The 16,846-nt window shown below is 40.2% G+C and overlaps 1 protein-coding gene across 3 annotated transcripts in view; it reads left to right on the top strand.

Moving 5' to 3' along the window:
* Nucleotides 1–730: 730 nt before the first annotated feature.
* The window catches only part of svep1 (sushi, von Willebrand factor type A, EGF and pentraxin domain containing 1), a 96,636-nt gene continuing 80,520 nt past the window's right edge, over nucleotides 731–16,846 (top strand). For all 3 annotated transcript variants that reach the window (XM_058623514.1, XM_058623515.1, XM_058623513.1), the window contains exon 1: nucleotides 731–1,872. In XM_058623514.1, coding sequence (XP_058479497.1) covers nucleotides 1,321–1,872 — 552 coding nt within the window. In that variant the 5' untranslated portion in view covers nucleotides 731–1,320. The remainder of the gene's footprint in view (nucleotides 1,873–16,846) is intronic.

The following is a 16,846-nucleotide window of genomic DNA, read 5'->3' as shown; positions in this document are numbered from 1 at the left end:
AGCAAAGAGAGATATTTTTTTTTTTCCTCAACAAGAAACAGGAGAGACAAATAATGATTTTAGAAAGCATGCATCAGAGCAGAGGTTATAAATGCTTCTTAACTCTGAAGTAAATACAGTCTGTCCTTTTAAACTCCAAACCTCTGATATTCTTTCCTAAACCCTGTCTGAGTTTTAAATCTGATGAATCATTTTGCCCTCTACCCTTCATCCCACCATTCATTCTCACTTCGTTTGATCTCACTCTGATGTTATCTGGCGTGCACATCCAGTATGCACTTGTGGACATATGGAGTTGATCACAGTGCCTGTTGCTGATGTTTTCTTTGGGAATGTTGACAAGTTGACAGGCGAGGTGCTTTGCTGACATCGAACCTCACTCCACTGTCAGGACGAGAGAGGTAGACAGATGGAAGGAGAGAGAGAGTGAGAGGAGAGGGAGGAAGGGGGGCACAGGACACACACAAAAAGAGATAGTGAGGGGGGGAGGTGAGAGGAAAGGAGGAGGAGAGATGAAGAGGGGGAAAAACTCACTTCACGGCCACTGCTGGACTGCCCCCTTTTTCCCTTCAGCCTCTCTCTCTCTCACTCCCCCTGTCTCTCTCTTTCTCTCTCTCTCTCTCTCTCTCTCCCTCTCTGTCTCTCAACTTTTTCCCTCCTCCTCCTCCCTCTCCTCCTCCTCTGTGTGTTTTTGAAATGATTTGGGGAGAAGAGGGGAACGAGCATTCGGAGCTGGGCTGACGGTGCAGGCAGGAGCGTCACATAAGCAAACAGGAGCCTGAGGGGCAGCTCAGCACGCAGGGACTGAAGAGGAGCGACAAGGCTTGGGGGTTTGGATCTGATGCACAGACGACAAGATTGACTGGAAGAGGCAGACTGGAGGGCAATGAGAGGACTTGATTTTTACTGACACTTAACAGACTTTAAATAATATATTCACACGCAGATTGTAGAGAATATAAGGAAAACAATCACACAGTATACTGTAGTTTTATTTTATTTTTTTAGGAAAGACCGATACACAGATAACCTGTGAGTGGTTTCCAGACAGGGCTGTAGTTTTCTTCTGCTGACGGGGAAAGAAATAGAGATACATTTTGAATGAAAGAAGAAGAAGAATCCTCTTAATTCAGCAATGCTTTTGAGGAACTTTGCACTGGACTGTTGCTATCTGCAGTGTCGTGGACACTGATGCAGCAATAAGACACATATTTTCATTGAAATACTCTGGACGGGTCCTTTTTGTCTTTTTTTTCCTTTTTTTTTTTTTCTTTTTTAATTCTCAAGTCCTCCAGTGCAGGTGTTGTGCTGACTCTCACTATGCTTTCTCAAAGATGCTCTTTAACACTATCATGGACTTCTTGTCTTCTAGTCCTGTGCTTCCTGGATGTATGGACCACAGCTTGGTCTGCTGCCCAACAATCCCAAACCCAGCTGCAGTCCCGCCGCTCCAGGCAAATGCCACCCCTCACAACCTCTTCCTCATCAGCCGGCAACCTGTCAGAAAGTGCAGAGACCAAAGTGGCGCGCCTTGGACAGGCTTTCAAGCGTAATGTCCGTGAGCTGCGTGAGAAAAGCTCCTGTCTGGATCTGGTCTTCCTGGTGGATGAGTCATCCAGCGTGGGGGCCAATAACTTCCTGAGCGAGCTGAGATTTGTACGCAAAATGCTGTCTGACTTCCCCGTTGCACCTGAGAACACGCGGGTGGCATTGGTCACGTTCTCATCTAAGACCCATGTAGTGACAAGGGTGGACCACATCACAGCGCCCAAGTCGCACTACCACAAGTGTTTCCTGTTCAACAAGGAGATCCCAGCCATCAACTACAGAGGAGGAGGTACCTATACCAAAGGAGCCTTCCAGAGAGCAGCGGTGAGTCAGACAAAGTGAAAGTTACTCTAATGTTAATTCCAGTGAAGCATGGGGCTTAGCCTTTGTTTCCTAAAGTGTCTGCATGTGTATGAATAGTTAATTTCATTAAATAGATTTGACTTATTATTATTATTTTCCTTATACCCTTATTACATCTTACACCTTGCTTGCTTCATCAAAAACCTCAGCTGTATGTGTCTGCAGTGTTTTACTGTGTGTGTGTGTGTGTGTGTGTGTGTGTGTATGTGTGTGTGTGTGTGTGTGTGTGTGTGCGTGTGCGTGTGTGCACTGCTCTGTCTGCAGTCTGCTGTGTTTTCAGGGAGTGACTGTGGCTCAGTAAGTTGATGTTAATGAGGCCCTGCATGGATTTGCTGCTGCTGCTCCTGCTTCCTCTAAATTACACAGCAGCAGATTGAGAGGGGAAGCCACTTGCCAGCTAATTGTTTAGGGGTTTCCAGTGAAAATACGAAGGAGCATGCATGCATAGACACACACACACACACACACACACACACACACACACACACACACACACACAGAGGTTTTGAAAAGTGGAACACACAGCAAGACACGTATAAATCAAGTCAAGGATTTTTTTTCTTTTGGTGTACATGAAGCTTCAGCAGCTTTCTGGATAACCCAGTGCTATTGATAACTTATACAGTAACAATGTTGCCTGTCTTTCTTACGCCAGACAGTTTTGGTTCTTAAATATAAGCATTACAACTTGTAGAGAGGTATTTGGGGATTATATGGGGTTACATGGGGTCAAAATTCCGGCTTGTTTATGGTTTGTTGATTTGAGAAGCCTGACACCCAACAGCATGCACACCCTTACGCCCAGGATATATGGCACTGTTCATCCCTCAAGTCCAAACAGCCAAGCTTTTAAAACTGTGTTGGTGGTATTGGGCTGGTCATGTATAAACACACACACCCCAGATCTGCCCTTGGTTTGGACCTTGTGATACACTGAAGTTAGTTTCATTTTAATGACCACACAGTACAGAATTCAGGTGCTGCCAGGTTCTGTAAACTTGCTAATAAATGCTACATATGTTATTAAATGATTTCTGTTATTTTAAAGTCTGATGAAAGGAGACATGGTTGAAATCATGGCAGCGAGACAAATATGCAAAGTCTATGTTATGACTGAAGTGCACCAAAGTCGGAAAACAGATTCAAACTTCTTAGACTTGAATGCCGTCCCACATGAAAACAGAGCTAATAGCTGCCCAAATAGCTCAGCTCATTGCTGGCTGCTGCAGCATCATCTGCACACTGTCACTGATGTGGTGTGTTTAACTCAACGTTGGTTGAAGTGCAGCAGAGACTCAGTCCAGTCACTGACCATCATGAGGTAGATAAACATTAGGTTTAGCTATTAGATTTTTAGAAAATGACAAATGTTTGCCTTTTAGGTGTGTGCATCTCTTCCTTAGGATGATTTGATAAACATCTAAAATGTCATTTGTTACATACTACTCGTTGTGTTTAAATGTTGCATTACTTTTTAAAAATTCCATTACTTTTGCTTATTTAGAGGGGTGAACTACGAATCAGGTTCAACTCAGCAAGGCTTTCTTTTAATGATCAAGCTCAACAGAACTTGCTGGAAGAATCCATAAGTTATGTGAAACATTTGACCGTCTGTCATACAAAATAGACTAATTAATCAATATTTTATTATCCACAAAACCAGCATCATCCTCTGGCTTTTATACTCCTATTCATTCATAATTCTTTCCTCACCATCACCCAGAACTGTAGGGCTGTTCTAAAAAGAAATAAACGTGGCAAAATATTGTGCGGTGCAACTTGCTAATGCATGTATCACTTGCGGTGTCACTGAGTTGATACAGCAGCAAATGCTCTGATGGTAGTCTTGAGACATCATGACCTAAGATGCAAGGCAAAATAAACCCAGTGAGTGGCAGCAGAGGTCATTAGACATCATGCGGGATATGGTTGTTATTCAAAATGATTGCATCCTGTATCGTATCATGGCATTATGATATATTTTATCACAAGGTTATAGGGCTGGAATTACCCAGCCCTACTGGACTGTTGGCAGAAAGTAGGTTGGGTCCAAAGCTTCATGCTGCTGATGTAAAATGTTGAGCCTTTTATCTCTGGTTAGGGAGATTTGTCAGACCAGGCTATGTCTATCAAGTCTTCATGTGTCCATTGCTGTTGATCTTGAGCCCACTGCAGCCTCAGATTTCTGTTCTTGGCTGACAGGAGAGGAACCTGATGTGGTGGTAACTATGGTTGTCTAAGTTACAGTGGCCTGTCAGCTTAAAACAGTCTGGCCATTCTCTTTTAACCTCCTGTCAAAAAAGTGTCTCCTACAAAACTGAAGTTCAGGTCAGTTTTTGTTTCCCCCCACATTTTGTCCTAACCATAGAGGTTGTTTTGTGTGAACATCTCTGTAGATTAACCAAAGCTTTTGTTCAATTTGAGGATTTTAAGCTTTACACTTATGCCTTAAGATTGTCTGATTGGATAATTTAATTAATTCGACATTCTTTAGGGTTCCACAAATGCATCACATCAGCCTAATTTTTCAGACAAAAACCCAGGTAAGATGGCTTTTGGCAGTTATACCCTCCACTTCATTCCTGTTTAAAGCTAATAGCCTTGGTTTGAATCCTTTGGCTTAGCGCTGAAAGCTTGGCCCTCAGGGCAGATTTTCATCTCGCTCTCCTTAGTTAAGTGCTGATAAAGAGCCTACTGGCCATGTCCCAGCCTCCAAAGACCACAACAATACCAAGAAAATGCTTTCTGGGCGAACTTCAGTGACTAATCAAAATCATTTATCAAGCGATGTAGTATTCATTCATTCATTCATTCATTCAGAGATGACAGGGCATACTACTAACCACCAATAACGGCCAACAAACAATCTACAGTATTTCTCTCCAGTGTGGCAGCTGCATGGTGAGAGTCCATAGGCTGACGTGAGCGATGTAAGAGTAATGAGAGAGCTACGTGCCGTCTACACAGGCGAATATTGTTTTTGGAAGATAAACGAGCCGAACAGATACAGAGCGAGAAGCGGCACATCAACCGTACTCCAGAAACCATTGCTGATGGATTTAGTCTGACATTTACTGTGTGTGCATGATTAAGGAAGTAATGTAAAAAAAGTAAAAACTGTTTGTCTGTGATTTTTCACTTGCCATGAATGTTTTTTTGGTCATCTGTCTGAAAATTAGTGTTTGTCGTCTCTTTCATTTAGCCATTTAAAGGATTGGTCTGCTAACACATATCTGCCTGTCATCATGTACTGACTGGAGTGTTGGGCTTCCTTCTCAGCGTGTGTGCACGTGCGTTTGTGTTGAAGTGGGAATTTTGTGATGTGTATGAGTGCTCGTAAACAGTGATTTTGTGCTTTCGCCCTTACATGTACAGTGTTTGTACCACCATGTATCTCTTTCTTTGGTTTGAAGGGACAATTATTGGCGTGTGCATGCGTGTATAAATTCATATGATGTGAGGGGATCTGTTTTAAAAAAAGAAAAGACAGTAAAAGTAAGAAAAAAATGAGGGACGGTATAATTGAGAATTGCTGTAAAATAATAATGATGCCATATTTTATTCCCTTGGCTGGTCTTGGCTGTTTTGAGCACTGTAGAAAGCTGGAATCCATTAAGAGAGACATTTTTCCACCAGCCGTGCATGTAGAGACAAGAGCTCTCCTCTTCATCTCTCTCTCTTTTCACCTCATACATCACGCAGTAGGTTTAAAGCATCAACGCATGCAGCTTCCAAAATGATTGGAAAATTTGGCCTAAGCAAATATTATATTAAGTGTTAAACTTATTTATACACTTAAAATCTATCTGTCTTAAATGAATAAGGCGCTTTGTCATTCCCTCTCTCCTATGGTATCATGCTGCAAGAGACTTGGGTTCTTTGATGTGTCATCTGACCACATCTAAAGGCAAAAGTTTACTGAATGGCCTTATTCAAATGCAGCCTTGAAACTCGGTCTGAACTGCTTACAATATTGTAACACAATATTTTTACAGTGTTGAAAAAGGGGGCTCAGTGTTTGACCATTTGTGGTGTGACTTTCTGAAACCAAAGATCTGACATTAACACCTTTGTCAAGCAGTGATTGGTCAGCTGTACAGTGATGAGAAAGGAGCAAAAGCTATATGTTCACATCCAGACTTTCACTGTGAGCCCGGGCCGGTTGCGGTGTGACAGGCCGGATACTTCCGTCTGTTTCACACATGGAGACCGCATTGATTCAGTTCCACCAGAGAAAAGAGAGTTTTGACAATAACTGACAATATGGTAAGCTTTTTATTTGAAGCATACTGAAAGCTTTAGTACTGCACATCATTTGAAGTATTTTGACACTGTTTCCAATTCAATACCAACAGCCCTACATATTTGAACATTACCTGCCAACTTTAAATGTTGTCAATCAAACACTGAGGTCTGATATCCTGTCTCTGTGAAACTGATGAAAACCAGCACACCGGTCTGTCTGTGTATGAAACAATGTAGATGAGGGTACATGTCAATACATTATGTGATTATTAAGAGTGCAGCTCTTTGTTGTGACAATTCACAGCCTTTCATTACTGTATCTGTCTCTCTTCAGCCTCGCAGCAGACATAATTATCTTCTGTGTGTTACAAAGGGGGCACTGACTGGTGACTTAAAGTAAATGTTTAAATGTTTTCAGACACTTGAGGAATAAGACCAGTACTGTACTAGAGACAGAAAAGGGTGACGCCCCCTTCTTCTGTAATTGCTCTGAAAAAGTCTTTCTTTTCAGCTCTCATGTTATGTTCCACACCAAAAATGCCAAATAACCCTAAAGCCAATACATCTTTAAAGCTTTTCATTTTATTCTGCTGGTTTTCTTGCACTCAAGTTAATGCTGGAATTGAGTTTGTTTTCTGTTGCTTTAAATATGGCTTGCTTTAAATAATACAGGGAGAGAATTTGTTTTATTTGTAACAGGCAGTAAAAAAAATCCCCGCCGTCGCTCGTTTTCTTGTCTTGTCATTCATCTCCATTCTGAAGATTTACCTCTGGGTCTTCCCATGTGTTACCAGATAAATCCCCAACACCCTCTAAAGACAGACTCAGTTTTGGCAAAGAATCACTGAGCAAGAAACCTGCGGTGTCAGTTGCATAAGACACAGACACATGGGCAGCGTGTGAAGAGAGATGATGAAAGAGGAGGAGTTTGGGAAAAAGATGGATGAACGAGAGGAAAAAAGAAGGGGGAAAGCCTTGGATTGAGGAGGAATGTGGCTCTTTCCAGTGGCTATTGTTTTTGTTTTTTTTAACCTGTTGAATAGTTGTGTTGTGTTTTGTCTGAAGCGAGTGAGTAGTTTAATAGCATTAAAATTAGTCACTTTATAAAAGGATCTTTCTGCTCAGCCTTTGTGTTTCCAGGACTGATAGCTGTAAAACTTGGAATAACAGGTGTGTCATTTTTCCTCTGCTTTCTCAGTGAAGAGTTCCAGTGCCTCTTGGTGTGCATGGCTCACCAGGAAAGCACACATTCATGCTCATTATTCACACAGATTCACTCACGCACACAGAGTTTACGTTGCAGCTGCATGTTTTTACACGGTTGTCATGATGTATAACTCAGACAGTTCATATTATAGACTTGAAACTAGTGTGTGTCTGTGTGAGAATGTGCCATGCACTTGCGTTTATAGAATTACTGTATGTGTCTAGAATCACTATAAATGTGAAAGTGAATCCAGTTAAAGTAGTGAAAAATTCACTGAAAGAGTTTTAGGACAATAACATGAAAGCCGGACCAATCAGGAAAGTTTGTGGAAGTTTCACATCTTTAAACTAGTCCTTGTGGATGTAAAATTAAGCACAATGTTCCATTTCTTACCTTTTATTTTTTTTTAAACAGTTTTGATTGAAAAGTGTAGGAATTATACAGCTTTTTTCGAGCAAAACTGCAATTTCTTTTTCCAATTTAATCTGACTCAAAGCCAGTGTTTGTCCAGTGTAGTCCAAGTTGATGGTTTCAAATATGGAGGTCACTTGTCAGTCACACTTCATACGACTCTATGTGAGGCGATGTCTCTCTTCATTGAGCTTTGCCAGGCCACAATAAGCGAAACAAATATGGAGGGCTGGGAGGGCCCTGTCTCGTTCCCGTGGGTCAGCGCTACTTTTTCCTCATTTCTTCCGCTTCTATGCCTTTCCATTATGCTCTCCTCCAGAGCTGCAGACCTCCCCCAGCAGTCTCTCAGGCGGGGGGATGTCATCTTCGTCAGCTTTGACGCATTACAGCCACAATATGCAGTATTGTTTTTCAAAACATTGTCTATTAGATTAAATGAGCTTGGTGTAACTTGTTTATATTAGGCCTGTTGAGATGAACTGTAGAGATCCTGTACATTCTTGGCCTCTCTGAACAGACACACACACTTGCAGTCATGTTTTAGAGTCTGAGCATTTGACTGAATTTCTGAATAACCAGTAAATAGAAGTAGAGAGCAGATTAAGTAAAGGTGGGAAATAAACACAATCACCGTCACCTGACTGCTGGAAAATATTGCCAACAGTAAGGTGATCTTCAGAAACCTTTCGGTTTTGTTTTTCTTTTCCCCAGTGTTCAGTCTTATCTGACCCGTTTGAGAACTTTCCTTAAGCATGAATATTGTGCTTCTGATCTTATTGCCTCAAGACCTCATGGCATCCTCAATACCAAGCATCTGAACAGATGAAATTGCTCATCACCACTTGAATTTCATTTTTAGGATTTAAATCAACTTTGTCACATCTTTGGTATTTCTTGGTCAACACTAACGACCATAGGAAAGAAATGGGCAATGTTCATATGACACATGGAAAACGCATACTAGCATAGACTCATAGTTACAACACACTGGTCAACATTTAGACTGCAAATACTGAAAATGTCAGTATTTGCAGTCTAATATGACCTTATTTCATAAGGCAGGGTTCAAGGAACACTGGAAAAAAGTTAGGCTGTTGAGTTCTAACAGACAGTTTTTGAGAAATCTGAACTAATCTGTTAGTATAAGCAAAGCGTAGTAGGAATGAAGCAAACCACTGCAATTCTACCAAAGGGTGGATGCAAACAAATGAAAGCAAGGTGCACCTCTTTGATCTGGTCCCCAAGGCTGGACTTAGTTGTGATAAGATGATAAGAAAAGACTCTGTTTCCTGTCTGCGCAACTGCCACTTCCCGCCATCTCACCCTTAATCATTTCCTCCCACTCACTGCATCTGCTTCTTCCTTCAATTCGGCCCCATCGCCTCCTCCTCCTCAGTATCAGAGGGTCTGTGACAGGGATGGGTGAAAGAGAAGAATGGAGCAGACAGGCCGCTTCACCAACCAGCCGATAAGACTAAGGCCAGACAGGAACGTCCACAGACCCTAGACAGCATATTTCATTTTTTTGAGTCTACAGTGGGATGTGGGTCACCACCGTTACTGTATATAGCACTTCATAAATCTGTGAGATGGTTAATTAGGACGCTTCAACAGATGCTTTTAGTCTTAAAATTAGATCAGTCTAAGAGGAGAGCAGTGTTATGCTTTTAAAGATGGAACCTGTAACTTTACAAATGTTCAAAATACAGCAAGAAAAATACGATTTGTTTCTAAGTTAATTCACTCATGTTGTCATTGGAAAAAGCCCTCGAAAGTGAAAGATGGTTTTGAATAAAGACAGAATTTTTTAATTAAATGCAGATGGTCATCAACCACCCCCTATTCTGATGCCTTGTCCAGCATATGTCAAGAGCTGAGTGATTTTGATTCACATCCAATGAATAATTTTATTTGGCGGTAGTTTATATATTTATGTCTTTAGGTTTTGATGTCAGTACATTGTTATTTCATTAGAAAGTAAAAGCCACGATATATGGCAAATGTAATCAGATATTTAAATGTGATTGTTTTTTTACATATGTTAATATGTAAAACACAAATGTGCACACTGTTTACTGGGTGCTAACCTCACCTCGATGCTCAGGGCGTATTTGGAAAAATATTCAGACAATGTCACGGTGATCGACACAATAGACTCAACATGACTGTGTCCATGAAGTGTGTGTTTTGGGTTCAGGAGGAAAAAATGCATTCGTCTCAGCAGGCTGTTCCCCTCCACTCCTCCTCATATTGAATCATTATGGCAGAAATATTCTCCATTCTCTTCCTTTTAGAACTCTGTCCATCGATCCCAAAACAGCTTTGAAGCACATTGTGTTCTCACACATTGTGACTGAGCTGTTCCCTGTCATTATTGACATTAACATTAAAGTTTCCAGGGAAGAAACTGTGGGCTTTGAAGTGATATTTTAACATTTCCTTGTTGGCTATTTTTATGAAATTAGCTTTGATCCAAGGATCGCACTATTTCACTATTCAACAATAACTCAATTTCACAGGACTCCACTTCTTCTTTGATTTCTCAGTACATTACTTTGTCTTAATTTTTTTTGGCATACTGGTTGCGTAAACGGCTGCACATTTTCCTGGGTTTCAAGGTGACGTCAGCAGCAACAAATTACTTGATTACTGTCCAACTTGTTTTCTCTGATATTAAACAGAGGACTGCAGCTTATCTGGAACCAAATAAGGTTTTGTTCCTACATGAATTACTTATCGGTTAATGGTTAAATTAATTCAGGTTATTGTTGTGGTTGTTTCACCTCAACTCAAGCAGTCAACTTAGAAGTTTACCCTAACACGTATTGCTTGCTGAGCTGCTGTTGCTGCATGGTGGATCCATCCCTGAGAAAAGGCAGCAGGATCAGATTAAGCTGTTTGCTGACACAGTGGATTTGATATTTTGTTTTCAAAGGTGGTTTATTTTTATAGTGAAGACTAAATACATAAATTCAAGATGCGTACAACCTGCCCTCAACCTGCCCATTGATTGAACTGCACCCTGTCTTCTTTTGTCTTATTGTATAGACAGTATTTGGCTTTGTTACTTAACAGCACAGCTTTTCCCTTCTCTCATCACAATCCACTCACCCCTGCCCTCCTTGCTGAAATGGATACCGAATATTTTCCAGAAAGAGGGGCCTTTTTTCTGACCTCTGAATGTCGAGAAGACCCGAGGCCATTATCTCATACACAGACACACTGAGGCTGACGTACTCACACACAAGACACACACAAGAAATAGTAAATAATAATAAAAAAGGTGTAACATGGCTCCTATTTTAGAAATAAAATGAAGTAAGGACTAAGAACACGATAGGTGGCATCAGGGCTGTTCGGTAATTAATCCATTCCTAAATTAATTCATCAACAATTTTGATAATCCATTAATCGTTTCAGTGTTTTTTAAAGGCGACATAGACCGGAAGCTCCAATTGACGCTGCGTTTGTGTGTGTATCTGCGTCATTACCTCGTTTATGAAACCCTAAAGTTTCAGAACAAACAGTTCAGCCACTGCTGAGAAAATAGTGTTGTATTGTTTTCCTGGGCTCTGCGAAGCGGATCGGCACTTCCGTAATTTGATGTTGTCATCATAAATCCTCAACACTCCTCTCACTACCGTAGCGCCTCCTGGTGCGGCACTAGTCCGGGCACATCCGGTTGCGTACATTCAACCGCAGAAGAAGAAGAACTACTCTCGTTGTAGCTGCTGAGATGCAGAGCATCCACCGTGCCAGAGGGGGAGCTGTGTATCTAAGAGCTGGCCTACCAATTACGTCACTTCCAGGTACCTGGCCAATCGCAGGACAGTGGGAAAGCTCTCGTTGGCTGGCCAATCACAACACAGTCCACGTTCTGGGGGTGTGATTTTGGTCTGAAACAGCGCGGCTGACGAGAGCGTGAGTGAGGAGATATTTTGATCGGCTCGTTTGCAGCGATTAGGAGGTTTTTAACCATGAAAATAAGTTAATATATGTAAGTAGACCTCCATAACTAACATATGTGTGATACAAGCATTCGATGTCACCTTTAATAATTAAAACAAGCTGTCGGATTTTTATTAATAATATATGAATATATTATTATATTAATAATATTGTCTTTTCATTGCTCCATATAACAAAGAAATCATTAAAACTGAATAATTTTGGTTTGTGGACATAACGAGACATTTGAGAACATTTCCAGGTTTGGGAAATGCCAATCAACATTTTTCAACATTCTCTGACATTTAACGGACCAAACAAGTACTCGATTGATCAAGAAAATAATTGACAGATTAATCAGTTCTTAAAATACTCGTTAGTTGCAGCCCTAGAGAGCGGCGTGTGCATGCTATTCCCGATTGTTTTTGATCCAGTATAACGCAGTAGACATTTTTCCTCAAAAACTCCATCCCAGTGGCAAAAAGACAGTGAAAGCAAAAGCTTATAGGAGATCAATATAAACTTGGATGTTGTCATTCTTGTATCACATTACACTGTGTAAGTAATTTTAACTTCATAAGTTGGTCTATTGCTGCTTTAAATAATTATGTTGAGTAGACATCTTATCCTTCATAACTCGAAACAGACGCCCTGGTTGTTTTGTTCAGGCTGTTGTAGAAACATGGTGATGCAAAGGAAAGCCCTTACCTAAATTACACTTGAAAGGCTTATACAAAGACTACAAAAACCAAGCTATTTTTATTTTAAAGTGATAAATCACTTTTAGAGAAACATACTTTATTATTCAATTTCTGCCAATACGGACTTTTTAGTGTTACATGCTGGACCTTTAAATGCTTTGTTTGGCATTTTTAAAAGATCATTTATTTTCAAAGGTTTCAGCTCCCTTCTCTGTCATCATGTATTGATAACAGACCACCTTTAAAAATTCTCCCACGATCACATTTCCCTGGAAGCGTTGACAGGTAGCCAGTTACAGTGGAAAAATGCACACTGACAGTTTGGCTGAGTTCAGCAGTCATGGCTCAAATATTGTTGACCTGTTAGGAAACCAGACTGTAGATCTTCACAGATAAGTTGCCAGATAGGGCAGTCTTATCTTTGCAGTTGCAGATGGAGCCCAATTGAAGAAATGAATTAAAGGTTAAATTATTTTGTCTGTGAATAATTTTTTAACCAAACATTCAAGGCTAGCATGTGGTGATTTACAGTCTCACAAAAGATAATAGCACAATTTCTTTCAATCCTTTTGGTTTGAACCATTTTCTAATAGATTTTCCAAATGTTGGATATCTCATTTGGAACAAAATCTTTCAATCCAATAGCTCTTTTTAAAAAACCCAAATCAAAGGTTACTGGTTTCCTTCAACAGCTGGTTCCATCTGCATTCTCTACAACAGCCACAGACTTGCCAATATAAGACCTTAGCAGATCTTCTTTTATCTGATGTTTTTTCTGGTTGGTCTTCTTCCTCTGTCAGGAACAAACTAGTCAATGTTGAGACAACGTCTAACACAAAGTGTTTGCACAAAGCGAATGATGTTGGATGAGGGATCTGGCAGGCGCTGAATGGATATGAAATGGATATGGATGATGTGTGTGAACAGTACGTCAAGAGTGTGTTCAACTTTTAGACAGACTAAAGAGTTTCGAAGTCGAGCTGTTTAAAGTTGCGGCGTGAAAGTGTTCTTTGTTCTAGACTCTGTTGAAACATTGTCAATGATTGCTGATAAATTATTTGACTCGGACCACCTGGTGATTTCTGACGGACAGATTTCTGTCACCTTCCACTCTGCCGTCTGGTCTGTCTGTGGGTTATGCCTTTTGTCCAACATTGAGGGGTTTGCTCTTGTGTGTTTTTTAGTTGCTGACATCAGTGTTCACAGTATGGACTAGTTTGGACACTGTGGACAGCTATGGAAAGCTGCTGCAGTCAAATAACTGGGCTTTTCTGTGGCCAAAACCGGCAACTCTTGTTAAAGAAAGAATTATTGAAGGAAAATGAGGTGACTGAAGTCAGTGGAAAACACTGCGTGTGTTCAAGGAAATGTATGATTATGTATGAATGTATGAAATCACAGCCATGATGAGCACTGATTCAAGGCCTCGTTTCTTAAGATGAGGCAAGTGTATTGATATAGCATCATACCGACAGTGGGAAATTCAAATTGCTCTATTAAGGCATATAAATACCTTTGGAATATTATATTAAAATAAACTGAGAAATGATGTGCATATACATAATATACTCTTCCCACTGGTCAAAAAAACACAGTTTAATCCCTGATTGCCTTAGCCTTATTGAGACACCCATATAGTATGTTAAAAACACTGACTAAAAACTATATAATGATAAGCAGTATTTGGCATGACACCAATTTAGACTTGATGTATCAAGAGTTTGCTCCCATGCTTGTGAAAGAAGACTTTTGATTTTTAATGCCCTCAGTGGATGTGGTCACTCTGCTAAACAGAGCTTGAAGATTGAAAACATAACCAGAGCCATCACTCAGACCCCACATCTTACTGAAAATGAATGTGATTGTTGATAAGCTAGTTTTTAGTGACTTCAGATGTCAACATTCATAGCTTAAAAATGCAGAAATACAGAAAAGAAGGGGAAATAGCAAAAGCCAGCGAGACATTGAGAACTGCAACAAGTGTCATTTTACTTAGGCAATGCATCAATCAAGTGTTTTATCATTTTTTCTTCCTCTCTTCCTGCTATATGCGTCAGCAGTCAGTCAAATTGCCACAGTGCAAATTACCAAACACTGATTTGTCTTTGAATACAGGCTCAAAAGAAATTGTTCACTTGCTTCTTGCAAGACTGAGGTTAAAATTACCCTCCTATTTTCACCCTTTTTCCAAAAAAATGTGGCATTGGAATGAGCTCGGCAAAGGAGAGAGGGCAATCATTATACACTTCCTAGCTGTGTTAAACACAGATGCCATTAAACCACCTCAACAGAAACATGTGTAATTTCAGACCTCTCTACGTCAGGTCTACACATCCATCAATGTGCCTTTTTTGTGTATTTGGAGCATATAAATAATTGTTCCCCAGTGAAAAGGTTTTTAATTTAATGACTGCAGTGAGGAGGAGTGTCGGCTTGTTATAAAAATCAGATGTGGGGAATTCGCTGAAGCTGTTAACTTATATCTTCAGATTTCTCCACTTCTGCTCCCAAAGCACACAAAGTAAGATAACCTGAATTTAATGCACTCATAAAGTACTTTTAATGTAATGTTGAGCTTGCATTTCCTTAGTCATGACAGATACTGTGTTCAGCACAGAAACCTAGGTGAAAGTAAACGTAAATGTCATATTGATTAAAGAAATGTGTATACCTAGCAGGGTATGTCACCTTTTCCAGAAATCGTGCCATCATGCCAAGTGTATGATAACCAAGGTGTACTTGTAGGTACAGTAGGTCCTACTATTTGTTGTCAGACCACATTTGAAATCAAAAGTATTTACAGCCCTTCTGAGGATGAAATAAAGTGGGGACACAATGTTGTTTCAAATTAGGAATAACTGGACACATTGTCAGACAGTTTCTACAGAAAGACATTTATGGCATTGAACTTGAATGGTGTGGTGAAAAGTGACAGAAGTAGAGAAGTATAGAGAAATTCAAATCCTGCAAATTTTCTCACCTCTGGTGGTGAATCACAACGTGACATGGGTGTGAATGTCACCTTGTATTCTTCAGGAAGTTACAGAAATAACCAGACACAACCACACACCCACACCCATCTTTCACAATCCATCATTAGGAAAATGTGCGGGAGGGGGTTTCTGAAACTATTTGACCGTCCAACAAATAGTTCTGAAGGAGTATCATGGCTGGCGCCATAAGAATTTAAAGAGAACTGAATCAATTTTATCCATGCTTGTCACTCTTTTATTTTAGAATGGATTTTGGCACTGGTACAGGACGATTACAAAGCTCAGATTGTTTCGACTGATTTTCTAACTGTGGAAAGAGCCGTCACTGATCACAACACCAGATTTCAAACACTGAAAAAGCAGAAGATGTGGGTGGCGATTCAGACATCTGGAACCAGACTGGAACTGAGAACCCTTCACTTATGTTTCTCCCCAAATGGCTTTTGTTTTTCACATTAGAAATATTGACTAGTCATACCAGAAAATAAATAATAACATTTAAGGTTCAGTGTCAGTAATTGAGTATTCTACCCATAAGTTTATTTGTATACTGTATAATCACTTTAGATGATGATAATAACTGCTTGGTTTTCATAGCCGTTTACATGTGCTTTGGGTAAGGGCATTGCTTTCTTCATCTTGGCCAGAGAGTGCATTTTGAAGCAGAAGTTTATTAACGCAAATCAAGAAGAATTGCGTCCTTTATGGTTTGTAAAGGCCACAGTTTCCTAATGCCATTAGATTGCACTAACTCTCATGCACTGGACCTTTAAATACATACACTACTGCGGCTATTCAGTCAATCTTACTCACACCTATGCTCTTGTAGTCTGCCAGTCAGACCAATAAGCTGATAAACAGTAAATGTTGGCAATCAGCTGCACTGAATTCTAAAGATTGGCCATTGAAATACCCATACGGTTGTTGATTGCTCTGAGTTTTTGCAAGTGTATCCAAGGACTTGTTTTGCATCACTTGTAAATCAAACAATGCATACTGTTTTGGTATGTCAGTGCCAAACTATGTCAAACTAACTGCTCTAAAAAGGTCAATAATGCACTTAGGTGACCTCAAACCTTCATAATGTGTTTTATTGATGGAAATTGATGCGCAATATTTTTTTTAGAATATGTAATTAATTTGAGCATTCAAATAAAGCATGTTCACGTATTTATACCATTTGGTAGCTTTAGACCTATGTCTGTGAACACACGCTTTCCTACACACATCATGCTCACTCACTTGAACATGCTTCTTGTTCTTTCCACTGAGTGTGCGTTCACACATGAACATGCATGCACCTTCACACAGATTGGCTCTCACTTAAAATACTGCTCAGCAATTGATAGGTGCTGCTGACACAGCCATGCGTGTGTGTGTGTGTGTATGAGAGAGAGAGAGAAAGTAATGAAAGTAGAGGGGGCGGGGTC

The sequence above is a fragment of the Solea solea genome, chromosome 3, assembly GCF_958295425.1.
Source record: "Solea solea chromosome 3, fSolSol10.1, whole genome shotgun sequence".
In the NCBI taxonomy this organism is placed as follows: domain Eukaryota; kingdom Metazoa; phylum Chordata; class Actinopteri; order Pleuronectiformes; family Soleidae; genus Solea; species Solea solea.
Note: the sequence above shows the minus strand (reverse complement) of the source record. Positions and strands in the feature narration are given on the sequence as shown.